Source organism: Alosa pseudoharengus, unplaced genomic scaffold (assembly GCF_046254945.1).
Source record: "Alosa pseudoharengus isolate Yale_2024_CS ecotype anadromous, Long Island Sound unplaced genomic scaffold, YU_APseudo_1.1 YU_APseudo_1.1_scf_7, whole genome shotgun sequence".
Classification (NCBI taxonomy): Eukaryota; Metazoa; Chordata; class Actinopteri; order Clupeiformes; family Clupeidae; genus Alosa; species Alosa pseudoharengus.
In genome coordinates, this window is record NW_027468859.1 from 31643934 (window position 1) to 31663933 (window position 20000).

General features: G+C 46.0%; 1 protein-coding gene across 1 annotated transcript in view; it reads left to right on the plus strand.

Moving 5' to 3' along the window:
* The window catches only part of eva1aa (eva-1 homolog A, regulator of programmed cell death a), an 82815-nt gene that overhangs the window by 11265 nt on the left and 51550 nt on the right, over window positions 1–20000 (plus strand). Inside the window, exon 2 of the mRNA XM_076272527.1 lies at window positions 19481–19701. Within this exon, the coding sequence (XP_076128642.1) occupies window positions 19481–19701 (221 nt within the window). The remainder of the gene's footprint in view (window positions 1–19480; window positions 19702–20000) is intronic.

Genomic DNA, 20000 nt, shown 5'->3' on the forward strand with positions numbered 1-20000 from the left:
CTCTCCCTCTCCATCTCTCTCTCTTTTTCGCTTTTCTCTCTCTCTTTCTCCCTCCCTCTCTCCCCCTCTCTTTCTCTCTCTCTCTCTCCTTCTTCCAGACTCACCCTTAGGGCCTCTGAAAGCCCTCTGTAATGGCTGCTCTCTTCTCTAAGACGTGTCTACCCATTCGCCCCCACCCAAATCCCCTTATCAATCTAAACCTGCTCTTAACTCCCCCCCCCCCCTCGTCTTAGCTATGGCCTTACCATAACCTACACATACTGTAGGTAAGCCTTTCTGGAGACTAGCCTATTAGAATAATAGGCCTACTATAGATTATACAAGCACTTTTTTCTTCTTTGCTTCAGGTGTTCCTTGTTCCCACGTGTTTCCTTTGCGGCCCAAAATTGTGCAGCATTTGTGCCATGATTGCAAATATCGAACGCCTGATTGTTCACCATTGTTATCTGTGAATCCGCTCACTGATATGCTGAATGAGGATTGGCTATGTCAAGTCCAGTCTAAACAGGCCATAGAGGCATGCACTGCTTGTCCCAGAACAGCACCCATACCATGGACGGATTATGAACTTTCGGGCCCCTGGCCCCAGATGTATTAAGGGCCCCCCACTAATTGTTGCATATGTGGGAGGGGGGGGTTTGGGTGTTGGGTGCATTAAAAATGTTTAATTTGTATGATGTGATTTCCTGTATTCTGGTGCATTTTGGGGATGGCCAATACTAAATTCAATCAGATTCATAGCCTACATCCTGATTTCTTGATACTGAGGCAATGATTCCATGCAAACGCTTGGGCTTCAGGGCCCCCTGACCCCTTGGGCCCCTGGGCCTGGGCCCAATAGGCCCGTTCAGTAATCCATCCCTGACCCCTACACATGATGCTTGGGTCAGTGGGTATGTAGTCATTCCATGACAACAAATCAAAATCAAGTTGGTCACTGTATGATGAATTACTTCTCTCTACTTCTCAGAGAGACTCTCAGATGTAGTCTCTTTCGTGTAGAGACTCTTACATATAGAGACTCTTGGGTGCAGAGACTCTTACACTACCGGTCAAAAGTTTGGGGTCACTTAGACATTTACATTCCACTTCATTATAGACAGAATACCAGCTGAGATCAGTTGCATTGCAGCAGTTTGGAGTGGAATGGAAATTTCTAAGTGACCCCAAACATTTGACCGGTAGTGTACTTGTAGAGACTCTCAGACGTAGACACTCTTGGGTGCAGAGAGATGTAGATACTCTTAGATGTAGAGACTCTTGGGTGCAGAGAGATGTAGATACTCTTAGATGTAGAGACTCTTGGGTGCAGAGATGTAGATACTCTTAGATGTAGAGACTCTTGGGTGCAGAGAGATGTAGATACTCTTAGATGTAGAGACTCTTGGGTGCAGAGAGATGTAGATACTCTTAGATGTAGAGACTCTTGGGTGCAGAGAGATGTAGATACTCTTAGATGTAGAGACTCTTGGGTGCAGAGAGATGTAGATACTCTTAGATGTAGAAACTGAGATGTAGAGACTGTGCATCTTGCACCCGGGCTAGACCAGGTACGCAACTGAAGCTCTCCATTCGCGGTGTGTAAACACAGTCTTAAAAGACTGGTCTTATTTTTTAGAACGTACTGTACGTGCCGCTATCACGTCTGGTGTAGCCAATTCCATTGATCACTGTGGAAACTAATTGTTGCAGCAGACACAAGCGAACCAGCTTCAGTTACGTGTTGCCTCCCTGTTAGATGTGGAGTCTCTTGGGTGCAGAGAGACGTGTTGTGGTGTTGTGCACACGTGACATGAGTGGTCTCGGTGTGCTGCCTGACGGCCTGCCTGACGTCCAGACCTCAGCTGGCACTCTGGCCCCCCATGTGCCTCTATAAATGGAGAAACCAGCCGTGCTTGTGGGTTTTTATTAGCCTGCACTGGTGAGTGGTGAGTTGGCATGAGGGTCAGCAGCGACCTTGTGACTCAAGTTATGAGTGATTTCATGAGATCACAATATGGCAGACAGTATTTTACAACATTGTAATAAGATTTGAATTGCTTTTCCTGTTTTTGAAACTGAAACTCCTGTTTTTGAAGGTGTAACTTCTATTTTTGAATCTTAGTGTTAAATGTTAGTATTACTGTAAGAACTGCTCAGTGCTTTTGAGAACTCTGTGAAAGTGACTTATCTTAATATCCTATAACCAAGTGATTGATCCATGGCATGGGGATAATATAACTCAAAAGTAAAGCATCTTGATTCCTCACCATTTCACCATGTGAGGTGACTGGGGATGCAAAGCTTAGTGGTTTTAGCCTGCTGGTGTTAAAGTCAGACTCGCAGTCTATTCAAAGGTTTTAGGCTCATTGAATCTAACACCCCAGTACATGCACACACCGAGACACACACACACACACACACACACACACACACACACACACACACGCTATGTTACCTATCTCCAGATCCTTAGTTGCGCTGATGGCTGCACCTCACCCTCGGGCCTTGCGGTTCTGAAAGCTCCCTAAGATCCACGTTTGCCTGCTTTCAAGCGTCAGTCGTCGGGCCTAAGCCTGTTAATTCTTTACACAGCTTTCTTCTTTCATAGCCGCCCACCCACTCTTGCTCTCTGCCCTTCTCTTCTCCTCTCCCGACTCCTTTCTCTCTCTCTCTCTCTCTCTCTCTCTCTGATCCTGCTCTTCTCTTTTCTCTTCTGCTTTTTAAATGAAAATTCCTCCCATTTCTCCCCCTTGTGTTCCCTTTGAGGGCTGGGACAGGGGCTTTGAAGGGGGTTCTTCTACCACCACACAGACTGGATGCATCTGAGGAAGCAGCTCCGCTGCAGAGCCCCACAACCCCAGCCCTGCCCAACCCACCCAGCCTCCAGCTTTGACGCCTTATCCCAGGGCACTTAAGGACAAGGGAGGGCAGGCATGGGGGGTGGCAGAAGATAAAAAGGCCCTGTAGATGCCCCATTAAGACCCCCTAACCTGTGTCTAATGGTTCCTTTTGGAGGCCAAGTGATGGTCAGGTTCTAATCTGTGTCTAGTGGTTCATTTTGGAGACCAAGTGATTGTCATGTTCTAACCTGTGTCTAGTGGTTCCTTTTAGAGAGCGAGTGATGGTCATGTCCTAACCTGTGTCTAGTGGTTCCTTTTAGAGAGCGAGTGATGGTTATGTTCTAACCTTTGTCTAGTGGTTCCTTTTAGAGAGCGAGTGATGGTCATGTTCTAACCTGTGTCTAGTGGTTCCTTTTAGAGAGCGAGTGATGGTCAGGTTCTAACGAGAGGAAATGGGCCACTTGACTCCTTTTGCCCTCCACACCCTGCTGAGCTGAGCTGTGTGAGATGGACACTGTTTACGGGCCTGCTGAAGTTTCACACAGTCCTTCATATGATGAGTGTCAAGGCCTTTCCTTCCCGTCCTGCCCCCCTTCCTCCGTTTCCTCATGACACAGAGTCAAAAACGCTTGCTCAGACAGATTTGGCTTTAAAGGAACACAACAACTTAATGGGAAATGAACTTATTTGCCATCTACCTCAGGGTTAGATAAGAGGACCCATCCCCTTCTATACTCTGTGCGTGCAATAACCCAGTCAGACAACTGGGGTTAGCTTAGCTTAATTCACTTGAAGTGGGTTACGCCAGTTAGTCTATAGGTTAGTAAATAAGCTAATTTATCCAAAAGGTTGGCGTGTCCCTTTAAAGTTGCCTTGTAGTCCTCGATTTGGTTCAGATCTGCACACTCTCCTCTTTCCGACCAGTGTGAGCACATGCAAAAGCATCTTTTGCTCTTACACAGTCTCAGTAATACACTCATGCAATATGCACTCAGCACAACTCTGCGAACTTGTTCGTTGTAAGCTATATGTTCACTGCAAAAACTGCTTATCTAACAAAATCTAACCAAGCGTTGTTAATCTTATATCAAGATAAAAAAAACTAGTTGGTATTGTTTACAGTATAAAGAGACTTACCTAGCGCTTTCTTGTGAAATCATTTGACTTAATTAAAAAAAAAAATTGACTTATTTTAAGACATCTCATCTTGAAAACAAGCAAATTTGTCTGCCAGTGCGTTAAGCAAATTTGTCCTAAAAACAAGCAAATTTGTCTGCCAGTGCGTTGAGCAAATTTGTCTTGATAAGACTCCTTAAAATAAGTTAAAGTCTTCTTAAATTAAGTGAAAATGATCTTTTGAGAGGGCGCTAGGTAAGTCTTTTCATACTAAAAACAATACCAAATAGATTTTTTAATCTTAATATAAGATCAATAACACTTGGTTAGAATTCATTTTTTGCAGTGTTGTATTGTTTTGATTGGCCGCTGTGTGAAATCCTCCACCTATAGCACTAGGAATTAGATAGATAGATAGATAGATAGATAGATAGATAGATAGATAGATAGATAGATAGATAGAAAGATCGATACTTTATTGATCCCCAAGGGGAAATTCAAGATTTAACATCTCCTTTGTGTATTTCTGAAAAAATGAGATGACATCTTTTGAGATTTAAAGAAAGTTCACATTTGTCTGTACGTCAAAAGCCCAGTATGTTTGTTATAGCATCTTTTTATCTAAATGATCTCCTGGGTACAGTTTCTGTCAAAGACTCCTTTAGCTACAGCATCACATGATGCAGAATGGGACCATGGAGCACAGCAGATCAATCTGACCACGGTGGAGGAATGTAGAGGAACCAAGCGTTCTCAAATCAGGCATCCCGCATTCTGTTAAGTTATCTTCTCATCAGAGGAAACAGACCCATGCAAGCGGATACAGACCTAGTGCCCTGGATTCGGTCTTTAATGGTTGTTTTTCTACCTACCCACAAAAACATCTTCTCTCCCTAAGAAGATGCTTCCCCTACTGATGGTTCTAATGAAATTACCCCAGCATAGCCCCTCTGCAGCCTTTGGTTGTTTGGATAAGAGGGTTTGTTATGGGTTGTGGTCACACAGTGTGTGTGTGTGTGTGTGTGTGTGTGTGTGTGCGTGTGTGTGTTTGTGTGTGTGTGTGTGTGTGTGTGTGTGTGTGTGTGTGTGTGTGTGTGTGTGTGTGTGTGTATATAGTGCATGTGTGTAAACATGCTTTACTACGAGTCAAGACCTTTGCAAAAACGTAAAAGATATTCCCGGAACTCATCCACCCACCTGATTCCCACCTTCCATTCCTAACTCAGCCACACACACACACACACACACACACACACACACACACACACACACACACACACACACACACACCTATACACACACACACACCATGCATGCCACACTGGGTCCGTCTTGCTGTGAAAGTGGTCCAGTTGTTCCTGGGGTGGGGTGGGGTTGCTGACATTTGACCCCTGGGGTCATGCTAACAGGCACGTGCTAACAGAGAGGTGGTCAGTGTGGCGCACCCTTGGGGATGCGAGGGCGGCTCATGGAGCCGGCCGCCTGCTGGGGGTATTCCCAAAGGCACTTACACACACTTAAACACACACACACACATGTATATGTATGTAAACACACACACACACACACACACACACACAGACACACACACACACACACACACACACACACACACACACATATCCTCTCCTTGTCTGACATGCCAGGTTACACACACAAACACACTTTCCCTGTCTGAGAGTCTAAATTACCACTATGGATCCAGTCTCTCTCCCACACACAGACACACGCACTTACACACACACACACACACACACACACACACTCACACACACACATGCACACATATGGTTCAAATTGTAATTACAGACAAGATTTATGCAAAACGAACAATTAGGCCTGTATGTATCATGTAACATGGACGCTGCACAGACTTCAACACAGTGGCTTCAGACCCACCACCACATCTTGTCCAAGCCAAAGTCTCTCTCCTCTCTGACCCAATGCCACACTAGACCAGGGGACTGAGCTGCCCCTATAAACGACCTAGTCACACACACACACACATACACACACACTAAGTTGGTCCTTAAAACAACCTAGTCACACACACACACACACACACACTAGGGGTGTCACGATTCTCCAAATCCTCGATTCGATGTAATTTTCGATTTTAAAGTCACGATTCGATTTTCAATCTTTTTTAAATATTACTATTAATGCATTCCTTATATGTTATTTACTCTTTTTGGCCTTTTCCTTTTCTTTTTCGGGGGGCTTTTATTTTGAAACCGCTTTGAAACCGTTCCAACCGTGAGGTTGTAATGTAAACAGAACTAACATTAGGCTAAAACAGAGACGTGAACATAGTAAAATGAAACAACACAGAATGTTAATTTGATTGTTTCAGCACACTCCGAAGAGACCCAAGGTTAGTGTTCATGGAATATGTACTTGTGACATTGGGGGTGTGGCTGCATCGTCGATTCTACTTTTAAGTTCGAAGTTCGAGATTGAGATATAATTTCGATCGATTTCGAAATAAAATCGAAATCGTGACACCCTTAACACACACACACACACACACACACACACACACACACACACACACTGAGATAGTCTTTAAAACGACCTAAAACAGACCCCAGCAATGACCAAAGTGGATTCATGTCAGTATTGCTGCTACCCCATGGGCTGCTCTTCAGCATTACCTCCACAAACCACCCCCTCACACTTCCACAGCAATATGTGTGTGTTTGTGTGTGTGTGTGTGTGTGTGTGTGTGTGTGTGTGTGTGTGTGTGTGTGTGTGTGTGTGTGTTTGTGTGTGTGTGTGTGTGTGTGTGTGTGTGTGTGTGTGTGGGCCACCAAAGGAAACAGCCCTGATTTGTTTTTGTCTGGTCTCCTGTTTTAATTGCTTCAGCTGCCCCTGGGTTTATTTTCAAACACACACACACACACACACACACACACACACACACACACACACACACAATCACACATACACACCCTGGAAGAGTACTAGCAGATAAATACACACACACACACACACACTGCCCCACTAAACTATTCACCCCCGACAGGGTTAACTCCAACTCTGAGCCAAACCTCAGAGTAAGCCCCTTCAGCTGATGAGTGTGTGTTTGTGTGTGTGTGTGTGTGTGTGTGTGTGTGTGTGTGTGTGTGTGTGTGTGTGTGTGTGTGAGAGAGAGAGAGAGATGTAGGGAGGGTAGATACGGCTTGCGTGAGTGCTTCATACAACTGAAATCTCAGGTGACAGCCCAACACTTGACTCTTGTGCTCTTACTGCTCCTCTGCATATTACAGCAGTGCAGTCGTTGTGTTATCTTCTGTCAAACTGGACATATACACTCATGTCATCTTCCTTGAAGTAGGTGTAGAAGTTTCGAGTTTTAATAGAAGAATGTAGACTGTAGAGTCAGTCACTTTATTATTCTGGATGGTGAGATGCAACAGCAGAGTGGATGTGAGTAGTCAGGCATCTCAAATGCTTGGCTTTGCCATATTTGAGGTAAAACATTTCCATGAAAACTTAGTTACAAATATGTTATTATTTGATTATAATTAAGCGTTAGTGAAATGAGGTTTGGCATTTCCAACGGGTGCATTTGTCTTAGCACCACCGAATGTGAACGTCGGTTGCCGGCCTACCGGATCGAGAGAGAGAGAGCGAGAGCGAGCGGGCAGATCTCAGCTGCAGTGGCATGAGCGCTGCCCCGCGGGCTCCCCAGAAGCCACGTCCTGTGGTCAGCGTGTGTGTTTAAAATAAATCTCCGTTTCCCAAGGGGCTCGGCCCGGCGCTTTGATGGCCCACGGTGGGTGAAACCTCCGACCAGGCCCCGGTGGCACGCTGCTCTCCCATTGGCTGCCTGCTGCTTTCGAGTGCTGCCAGGCCACGGGCCGCCCTAACCCATACAGAGAGACGGAGTCAGACGGCGGAGAGCGAGAGAGAAAATGAAAGTCGCCAATAATTACCGTTTTTATGGTTTCGGGGAAATGCTTCCATTAGACATCCATTTGCGTGCGCTGGATGTAGTGCGGTCGTCTAATTATTACATTTTGATGAAAATACTCCCCCAATAAAAATAACAGAACATTCGAAAGAATCTGCAGGAAGATGATGTGTGTGTGTGTGTTTACGTCCATAAATGCCTTTAGTTTTGGATTAAAGGTACATTTTAACAATGGGAATGTGGGGTGGAACCTCCAGCTAGTGGTCATACTTTTTTATGTGCATTTGTAAGGAGACCTATTCTGACTTTCTATTGGTGCCATCTTGCTTCTTGCCATCTCTGTGTCTCTATTAGCAGACGCGTTGCAGCTTAAAGGCTGAAAGTGGATGTGTTCCATGTGTGGAGTCAAAACAAGAGTGCCATCGTGGGAATGGAGTGATGTGGGAAAGGAGAGAGAGAAGGAGTGAGAGGAGAGGTAGAGCCAGCTGGAGAGGTAGACTATGCTGGAAGGGTAGAGCACGCTGGAGAGATAAAGCAAGCTGGAGTCATTATGCAGCGTCACCGACAGCCAGCAGCTGTATCTTTTGAAAACTGAGGGAAGTCCCAGAGAACACCGTAATAGTCTCCGCTCTCTGTGTGTGTGTGTGTGTGTGTGTGTGCGTGTGTGTATGTGTGTGTGTGTGTGTGTGAGAGCTCCACCCCTGCATGCGTGCAGTGGAGTCACATTCCCTCTTCTTACTCAAGCAGAACTCATTCTCTCTCTCTGTCTCCCCCTCTCTCTCCCTCTCCCTGTCTCTCTCCATGTTTCCCCCCACTGATGTGGTTTGTGTCAGGTAACCTAAATCCTGTACCCAGCAAGTGAGCATGTGTTTCGTTTCTCATAGGAGAGGTGATCACCCTCCCATATCAGTCCTTTCAATCTCATACACACACACACAAACACACACACACATACACACTCACACACACACACACACACACACACACACTCTCATACACACACACACACACACTCTCACACACAGGCACACACACACAGAAAGAGACAGAGAGCGAGAGATATGGAGAGGGAGAATGAGAAGGGGAGAGAGAGATAGAGGCAGGGAGAGAGAGAGGGAGAGAATGAGTTCTGCTTTACTTGAACAAACACATGCATGCACTCACATGCAGACATCCTCCACGCAAAGCCATTTGTCTTAGCGTGCACGTGCGTACATACTTATCCCTGGCCACATGCATGCTTGGACTTGCACCTCTCCTGCCTACCATGTATACCTCACTGTGTGTGTGCACTGCAGAGTGCCCCAAGTAGCGATATTCAGACACACTCCCCGAGAGTGACCCAACAGTGAGTGACCCCTCTATCTAATCTGGACCTGATATGGAGGAAATCCTTCTCTCTGTAGCCCCGGCTGCTTATCTGCTGTTGACACAACAGCGCACAGGGTCTGAACTGTCAATCACGTGAAACCCTCCCCCACCAGAGGTCATAGGTCAGCTATCAAGAAGCCAATTAGCTTGCAGACCCTTCAGTGTTACTGGCAGTTAATTGGCCGTCGGGACGTCACATGACCGCCACTGAACACCCAGAGCGTGTCTTGGGTGAAATATCAAACAGGTGTGTGTGTGTGTGTGTGTGAGAGAGAGAGAGAGAGAGAGAGAGAGGGAGAGAGAGCTCACATGACTGGAGGTAGTGGTCTCAGCGTGAGATTAAGTGGACATAGGTTGAGATCATTGGTGGAGATAGGCGAGCGATTGCTGGTCGTCACAAGACTGGGTTAAAGGTACACTTCATGATCCTGGCTGCCTGCCAGAGTCATTCACAACACACACCCCAGCCCCGCGCTCCTGACGCAGCGTGCTGATTGGCTACATTTATGGCTCAGTCCCAGTCACTATATTTGTTTCCCATTCATACCCCTGGACTGTGTACGTGGTGCTGGGCATTTCCACTGATGGGGCAGTTGGAGGACTAGAAGACAGTTGGGAGCATTATGCTGCAATTTGGCACAGAATTAGCACTGGAGCTGGTTTAAGGTCCTGAACTCATCATTAAGTGCTCACAGACAGAAGAATCAGATGTGTGTGAGAGTTATTGAGTATGAGTTATTGAGTATAATATCAGTTGTGTGTGAGAGTTATTGATTCTATCAGGTTTGTAGGTTGGATGCACTGCATAACTGGAAACTGAAAAGTGACTGGAAAGTTGAAAAGTGATCAGGTGTGTGTTTGTGTGTGTGTGTGTGTAGTCTTGAGTAATAAAGCAATAAAGGGACAGACACAAACACTCTTATCTGAACACACACTTTCTTTCTCACGGTCAAACACATGCATACACACATTCACACACCTTTTGACTGGTCACAAACACCATACACACACACACACACACACACACACACACACACACACACACACACATACACAAACACATTGACTACAATATGTGTGAGGATAAAACAGGACAGCTTGGCTTTGATATGGTCTGCTTTGCGTGCGTTCGTGACCTACATCCTGCTTGGCTGCACTGCTCTGATCCGCTCTGGCCTGTGTCTGGCCTGCACTGGGCTGCGCTGGGCTGGGCTGGGCTGGGCTGTGTCTGCCTTCATGAGCCCGGCTGGGCTCTGTCTGGGCTCTCTCTGGGTGGGGGCATGACTGCAGTCCCTGGGATTAGCAGTACTCCTCCTCCCTCTCGCCCAACATGAGTGAAGCGTTCAGGTACATAATGGTGTGTGTGTGTGTGTGTGTGTGTGTGTGTGTGTGTGTGTGTGTGTGTGTGTGTGTGCTTCAGGCCTGTCTGTCTGTCAACCATGCTTCAAGCATGCAAAACTAACACTTATACTAACATGTCATAATTATAAGACAGATGTATTGGCAAAGCCACAGGGGAACATCATGTCAAGGTGAAGGGTGTGTTCGTTATTACCTGGTGCTCTGTAATACTACATTACATGGAAATGAAACAACAACAGTTCATGTGAAGTAAGTATAAGTATATATACTGTTTTGATCCCGTGAGGGAAATTAGGTCTCTGCATTTATCCCAATCTGTGAATTAGTGAAACACACTCAGCACACAGTGAACACACAGTGAGGTGAAGGACACACACTAATCCCAGCGCAGTGAGCTGCCTGCTACTACAGCGGCGCTCGGGGAGCAGTGAGGGGTTAGGTGCCTTGCTCAAGGTCACTTCAGCTGTTCATACTGGTCGGGGCTCGAACCGGCAACCCTCGGGTTACAGGTCCGGAGTGCTAACCAGTGGGCCATGGCTGAAATAGGCTCATTGGTTTGCAATTGATCTAAAAAGGGAACCTGATTGTTTTCTTTACGACGTTGTTATTCTATGAGCATGGGCTGAGCAGGAGTTGTACTTTTGAAGACCAACCTGGTGGAAATCAACAACCAGAAAAGGAGAGAAGCATCTTGGAAAGCATCTCCTTTAGGCGATTTGAGCCTCTGAACGAGAACACCTTGAGCATGAAGACAAAACCATTTAGGTAGCGTTATCAGCGTCATGGACACACCGCAGTTTGCGAACGCTGTCAGACCCAAGTTTCCGTCGTATTAATCAATCGTTCAATCCTTAGTGTAAACTGCGCCTTTCTCTGCCTTTCTCCGCCCATAAACGCAATTTACGAACGTCCACAACTGAATGGCAGCGCCTACATAAAAGCGCCGTAGAATGAAGTTAACTGATGACAACATTAAAAAGAATCAAACGTTTAGCGATCATGAAATAATACCATACATGATAAGATGTAAACAAGCAGGGAGATAATAAAGATCTGGGCCCACTTCCCCGAAAGCATCTTAAGCCTAAGAGCGTCGTAAAGTCCCTCTTACGAACGTCTTAAGATTTGCCGACTGTTTCCCGAAACCATCGTAGCTTAAGAGCATCGTGAAAACACTCGTAGATCTACGAGTGCTCCAGAGTACTCGTTACCGGCTAAGAGCGTCTTAACAGTACTTCTCACTGAGGTCACCAACAGGACATACAGAGGAATTACAACTTAGAATACATAATCCAATTTACGTTCCCATTCTTTATTGTGTTTACCTGTGATGAATCAGATTTTAGCGTGCAAAATAGCATAGCCTATTTAATGGTCATAATAATGTGATGAAAAGCGGACAAAAATGCAATCAAGTTATGAAACGAGACGTTGCCAGAATAGTTTGCCTTTATCTTTGCTAAGTGAGGGCTATATTTTATTAGGCCTATAAGGGTACAAGCAGAGAAAGGAACATGTGGTTTAGTCTGTAGGCCTACTGCATCAAAATCTAAGCCTACACATTTCCTCACTTTCTTACTCGACTTCTTTCTTATCTTCAAACGTGTTCTTAAGTGACACAGCGAAAAAGTATTGCATGGTGCAACAATCTAATCTTAAATAATTACAAATTTTTATGTCTGTGTGGTATAAGCCTACATCAAGGGGTGGTTCAGGATTTTGGACATAAGACCTCATTTCCAAGTAAGCAAGTGTGATATTTATCAGTTGAGACCGTTTTCAACACGTTTCATCCAGTCCTTCTAATTGCAGAGTTCGCAGGTGCTAGGCTAGCGCAAGTCGTGCTAGCCTGCCACTAAAGACAGTCTTACCCACTCCAAAGTACACCCGAGGCAAATTCCAGACAATCGATGTAAATGTCTGTGTTGATAGAATAGTGTGAGAAATACAACTACCCTTGCATCGCGTTGCAATAGTTATACTTTGGTCCCTGAAGTTGGTAGTAGTCATTTTGCATCTCAGCGGCGGACTGATATTACCAAGGCTACTACTAGGTATCCCCATTGGAGTGCGCTTTACTGTTTACTTTTCGGCCGAGTACTACTAACCGGAGCAAGTATAATTCCGCCGCTGCTAAGAAACTAGTCCCTCAAAATGTAATGCGATCGTTGAAATGCAAGGATAGAATAACGTTAGAAATAACACTATCAAAACAGACATTTACATCGATAGTCTGGCGTTATAATTTATTTGCCTCGGGTGTACTTTGGAGTGGGTAAGACTGTTTTTAGTGGCAGGCTAGCACATACCGTTGACTTGCGCTAGCCAAATATCACACTTGCTTACTTGGAAATGAGGTCCTATGTCCAAAATCCTGAACCACCCCTTTAAGATGCTTTCGGGGAACTGGGCCCTGGTGCTCTAAATAGGGATTCTGTTGTCTTTGAAAGGTTCTCTTATTGACGCATTGAACTGCAATTTGGATTAACACCTGCTTTTACAAGGCGGAAATATTTAGGCGCAGAATAGACGTGCGCTTTCAGGAGCAGTCTTTGTACATACCGCGGAATACATAATTAGGCGCTCTTTACTCTTCCCCTCCCATCTTTTTACGCTAAACTCCCACTTACCCCTGGATCCTCCCATGAATGCATATGCATGACATGACAAACGCAATCTGACACTTTCAGCTCCCGCGACAGGCAGTTTGCTTTTTTACATCATTGCGGCCTGTTTGTACATACCTCGCAATGATTTTACACGCACATTGCGAAACAAATACGCCTGAATTGGGCGCGTAAGCGTTAGTACATCTGGCCCTGTGTCCTTCCAAAGCACAGTGTATGTGTGTGTGTGTGTGTGTGTGTGTGTGTGTGTGTGTGTGTGTGTGTGTGTGTGTGTGTGTGTGCGTGCGTGTGTGTGTGTGTGTGTGTGTGTGTGTGTGTGTGTGTGTGTGTGTGTGAGTGGGTGGGTGTGTTTGTGTGTGCAGACAGATAGAGTGAGAGCATGTTTTTGCAGTTAGGTCATGCCTCGCTCTACAACACATAAACAAGTGTGTGTTAATTTTGCATGCAGCAGCACCATGCTGTGATGTCATGGCTGCTGCATGGCGCTGATGTTGGGCTTGTTTGCGTATTGCGCTTGTGTTTATGTTTGTATTTGTGCTTTGCCTGTTGTTCCCTGCTGTGCCGGGTCATGGCAAGTTCACGCCCGCCTGCAGTGGAATGGCTCGGGTTGTGCCAGAGGGCAAAGTGTCTGTTGGCACAGGGGAGACTGCGAGGAGGAGACCGTGCCACCGCGTTCACTCTCCTCCCCCTGGGAAACCATGGCACTCACTTAAACAGCCATAAATTAACACTCCAGGGGGAGGGAAAGCTGGAAGCTTTTAGCCATAAAAACAACTCCGCCACACACACACACACGCTTTCTTTTGAGACAGTGTTGACACCCCCCAGATTAATGATGTTGAGCATTTAGTATTTACCTGTCACACACCACTCACGCTCGACTTGTCCCCGGACATGGAAGTGGAGGCGTAGCGGTGCTCATTTTTCAGCGGGACGGTCCGATGGCTGTTTTGGTGTTTTTTTCCCCTTTTCTAATGGTGACAAGTGGCGGTGTGGGGGCCTCACCTCTTTCAATGGAGGAAGTGACCCGGCATGGCCCTTAAATATCCACCCCTGTCTGTGTTTGGTATCCATGGTGATGAGAAAGCAATGAGGGCACTGGTTGATAGTGCTGTTTAAAAGGAAGAGATAGAGAGAGAGAGAGAGAGAGAGAGAGAGAGAGACGGAGGGAAAGGGAAAGTGTTGTGTTTACACAGGAGCCTATCAGCAGCGGTTAATTTAACTCTAAGCTGAGAGTTCCTTATCGCTGTGTAAACTAGGCAACTGTGAGTGTGTGTGTGTGTGTTTACAAATGTGTATGCATATGCGTGAGTGTGTGTGTGTGTGTGTGTGTGTGTGTGTGTGTGTGTGTGTGTGTGTGTTTGTGTGTGTGTGTCCCTTAACCTCGGATGTTTACCTAGCTCTCAGTGCCAACAGGAAGCTGTTTAACACCCTACCAGTCAAATAAGCCTTCAATCAATATCTCTTCATCTACACACACTGATGGTAACAATGCAAGAGTAACTGGTGTGTCCACCCCACCAAACAAGTTCAAAAGATGCAATCAAGAATGTCTCAGTACTCACTCCCTTTCAACACTACACACGCTTGGAAACTGTGATTACAGTTTTTTACAATTGTTTACACACGTTTTCAAAACTCTGTGTCTATTTTTCAAAACTCCACACACAAAACCCACAACTGCTCACACAAAATGCAAAATGCCTCAAATCTCCAGCAAAATGACACACAACATTCAAAATGTCAAAAACACATGTTTAAAGCAAACATTCGCCTCACATTACAAACACTTTTGTCATAATATGACATTTTGGATACATCATGTACACACTGTTGCTCAAAACCTAAAGCTCTTCTGTCTTAGGCTTTCTATATGTATTTCCATACAAGAGTGAAAGTTACGGTATCAACAAAGATAAGTTGAAATACACTGTAAAAATGCAAGCAATATTGAAACCAAAAATAGTGATTTTTCCCAAATAATTTGCTGTTGTGAATACAGTATTTTACAGCAAACAAGAAAAAAAGCAAAGAAGAATACAGTGACCACCAGATGTACATGGAGTTTTGAAAACACTGATTTTTTATTTTCTTCTAAAGACAAGTGTGTGTGTGTGTGTGTGTGTGTGTGTGTGTGGGAGGTGGGGGGGGGGGGGTCGTGTACAGTATGTATTCATAGGCCTATAGACCCTTTCAACTGCAGAAACAAACAATTCTACAGTAAGCGTTCCTAAGGCATTTCTGGAGGCACAGAAAAATGTATTGAGCTAATTGTACTGTAACATGGGGACAAACAAAAATAGAGTAAAAAGACAAATTTTACATAAAGTCAACTTTTTGTAGAACATTACTGTAAGCTAAAGTCCGATTACTGTATTTTCTCTATTTTTAAAGTATCTGCATTGGTTCTGAATATTTCAACCGGAAATCCTCTAAGAGCAGATTGAAAGGGTCTATACCTATATAGAGAGTATATCTATTCATAGACCTATACTAAGGCAATGATTGGATGGTGTTCAGTAAAGTAAAGAGTGTTTGCACATGTGAAGAGAAAGAGTGAAGCACTGGTGATTTAGTGTGGCATTTTGATGGGTTGTGTTTGAAGAACGAAATCAAGTTACTTCCTGTTAGATTTTTGTGTGTTAGGTAGAAAATTGTGTGTGGTGTTTTGCAAAACGTGTTTTAGTCAATTGAAAACTGAGTCAAACACTGAGAATTAGTGTATGGTTTTGCAGATTTGGTGTCGGGTTATGATGTTTGGAGGACATGTTTAGAAAATTGTGTGACAAGCAAAGATTTAGTGTGTTTAAAGGAATTATCCGGAGTAAAATGCACTTTAGATCGATTTCCGGATGATTGGGGGTACATACGTTGAGTTGACATCAAAATTATGTCATTCGGATGTGTTTTGAGAAAGTTCGATTGTACCGTTTTCAGTCACAACTCGTAGCCTGGAAGTGAGCGGGGCATTTCAATTGCGCCGCTACAAAACGCTATTTTTTTACCTCTTCTACAGTTCCAAACAACATAACACTTACGTGGTAGTGAGTAGAGGGTCCCTAAAGCCAAACCGAAGTATCCCGAGGTCTTTATGTGGTCGAATAGAGAGTCCAGAATGAATTTCATCAAGCCAGTACCTTTCCGGAAATGTTGCCATCTTTGCTGCCACCTTGAGGGGAAAGTCCGTAGGAGTCTTATTGCTGTGTAACACGCTCTGGAAATTCACAATTTCGTCGCCGTTTTAAAAAAAAAAAAACATAGTCCAGTCCATACAACTTCATTTCAATTTCGAAAGAAATACTGGACTATGTTTTTTTTTTTTTTTTTTTAAACGGCGACGAAATTGTGAATTTCCAGAGCGTGTTACAACACACTCAGCAATAAGACTCCTACGGACTTTCCCCTCAAGGTGGCGGCAAAGATGGCAACATTTCTGTAAAGGTACTGGCTTGATGAAATTCATTCTGGACTCTCTATTCAACCACATAAAGACCTCGGGATACTTCGGTTTGGCTTTAGGGACCCTCTACTCACTACCACGTAAGTGTTATTTTGTTTGGAACTGTAGAAGAGGTACAAAAATAGCGTTTTGTAGCGGCGCAATTGAAATGCCCCGCTCACTTCCAGGCTACGAGTTGTGACTGAAAACGGTACAATCAAACTTTCTCAAAACACATCCGAATGACATAATTTTGATGTCAACTCAACGTATGTACCCCCAATCATCCGGAAATCGATCTAAAGTGCATTTTACTCCGGATAATTCCTTTAAAGATGTGTTTTTGACATTTTGAATGTTGTGTGTCATTTTGCTGGAGATTTGAGGCATTTTGCATTTTGTGTGAGCAATTGTGGGTTTTGTGTGTGGAGTTTTGAAAAATAGACTCAGAGTTTTGAAAACGTGTGTAAACAGTTGTAAAACACTGTAGACATTACACTTGTGTGTGTGTGTGTCCTATTGAGAAGTGAGGCTTGTTCCCAGCACGCTCTCTGGTCTGTGCTGTGTCTAGTGTGCACTCCTCCTCTAGCCCGTAGCGCCTCCTGGCTTGCCCTCCTCCCTCCTGGCTTGCCCTCCTCCCTCCTCCCTCCTGGCTTGCCCTCCTCCCTCCTCCTTCCTGGCTTGCCCTCCTCCCTCCTCCCTCCTGGCTTGCCCTGCTCCCTCCTGGCTTGCCCTGCTCCCTCCTCCTGGCTTGCCCCCCTCCCTCCTCCCTCCTGGCTTGCCCTCCTCCCTCCTCCCTCCTGGCTTGCCCTCCTCCCTCCTCCCTCCTGGCTTGCCCTGCTCCCTCCTGGCTTGCCCTGCTCCCTCCTCCCTCCTGGCTTGCCCTGCTCCCTCCTGGCTTGCCCTGCTCCCTCCTGGCTTGCCCTCCTCCCTCCTCCCTCCTGGCTTGCCCTGCTCCCTCCTGGCTTGCCCTGCTCCCTCCTCCCTCCTGGCTTGCCCTGCTCCCTCCTGGCTTGCCCTCCTCCCTCCTCCCCAGGCAGCAGGCTCTCACAGGCAGCGGTACACTTAAGCCGTCCACTGTGCCAGCCCCTAATCCCAGAGAGAAAAGGATGGCCCTGTGGCATCCGTGGAGAAAGGGAGGGAAGGAGGGAAGGAAGGAGTGGAGTGGAGGAAGGAGTGGAGGCGTAGAGTAGAAGAAGCAATGGGAGAGCACTGTCCCGGGGTGGGCTGGGGTTGGGGCGGTGGACGCGGCTACTCGGGATCCGCCTGGATTATTGTCACCCCTGGTGGTGGGGAAGGAGTTGAAAGCGGTTGAGGGTGAGTGGCAGGGGATGATAGGGCCGCTTGTCTCACACATCCTGCAGATTAAGTCCTGCTGGGTTAAGTGCTGGAGATGGCATAGGAGAGAGAGAGAGCCAAATCCCCCAGTGCTAAGTTGTTTTGGAAGTCAGCGGGAGAGCGTGAGATCCTGGGAGATGTGGTGTGTGTGTGTGTGTGTGTGTGTGTGTGTATGTGTGTGTATGGTGTATTTGAATTCATTGAGAGGGTGAGCATGGTAAGGCTGTAGGCTGTCGGGACTTGTCCATGAGAAACATTCCAAGTGCACAGGGGTCGGAGATAACCTTAAACACTCTCCACTTGTCTCTCTCTCACACACACACACACACACACACACACACACACACACACACACACACACACACACACACACACACACACACACACACAAACGCATACAAACATATGCTGGCACAACTCTGTTTTCTAAAACCCTGCAACACATGAACACAAACTATAGAGAGTGTGTGTGTGTGTGTGTGTGTGTGTGTAGCTTGTCCATCTCAGCCCACGCTGGCCCCGGAGCATTCAGGTACAGGGCAATTCCACGGAAAATTTACTTTTTGTCACATCCATAACGCCAGTGAAATGCCTTGGCATTTGTATGATGTGAATGATAACATTCATTTTTTGTGCATTTTTTCTCATTAACATTCTTCAGCCAAAAATAGCAAATGCTCAAATTTCATGTAATCATTAACATCATACCATACCATCACATTTTATTGGCGTTATGGATGTTACAAAAAATGTAATTTTCCATGGAATTGCCCTACAATAACAAACGCCGTGCGGCTCAAAGTGGCATAGCGGGCCAAGCGCTCCGGCGGAGGCATTGGCGTCTAATGAGGGGTGTTTTCCACCTGAGCTCCGCCGCACCGCATCTCCCAGGTGGTCCAGGACCCAGGCAAGCCCGTGCACATCATCTCATCTCGTGCGCCGCCCCGTCGTCACTGTTTGTTGACGTTTTCTCTGTCTCGAAATCAGCGATTCACTTGCTCATTCACTTCACACACACAGACACACACAGACACACACAGACACACAGACACACACACACACACACACACACACACACACACACACAGACACACAGACACACACAGACACAGACACACACACACACACACACACACACACAGAGTGCCAAAACAAGCCAAAGGAATATGGTAACGGCAGCCGAGTGCCAAGTTCTGAAGGAGGGCTGTTCAGGATGAACACACCCAGTTGGTTGTCTTTGTTTGGCCGGAACTTCTCTTTTAAACAGGAAGAGAGAGAGGGAGAGAGAAAGACAGAGAGAGAGAGAGCGAGAGAGAGAGAGAGAGAGAGAGAGAGAAAGAAAGCCTTGCTCCTGTCAGTGGTATCTGCTGAAGCCAAGGCCCTGATAACATACTGCTTTGTGTGCATCTAATGAAGTAAAATGTGCATGTTATTTGATTGCCTGGGTGTCCGTAGTAACCGTTGTTATTGTGGTGATGGCCGTTTCCAGGTTACCTGTCCAAAGTGTTGAGGAACTACACGGAACAGGCCTGCGACGGAGACTTCCTGTCTGTCCGCTGCCCGCCCCGAACCACCATCACTGTCCAATCGGCTTTCTATGGGAGGAGAGGCCCCGCCTACTTGCAGCCGTGTCCCGCACCGCTGTCTGTCCTTACTGGGGCGTGGCCAATAGGAGAGGAGACGCCGTGTCATGTGTCCACCTCACTGCAGGTAAGCACAGTTCTGCAACCTCTCAATGCAGTAAAGGTAATTGGACAGTCCAGACTCAGTACAGGTAAGTGGACAATCAGACTCAATACAGCTGCAGTACAGGTAAGTGGATGATCAGACTCAATACAGATGCAGTGCAGGTAACTGGACAATCCACAGTCACAGATGCACCGGTAGCACGAGTGGTCAGTGAGTTCTGAGATGTCCATTTGTGATGCTGTGGATGCAATGTAGATTGCACTTTATGTCAGTGCAGTGTGTGTGTGTGTGTGTGTGTGTGTGTGTGTGTGTGTGTGTAT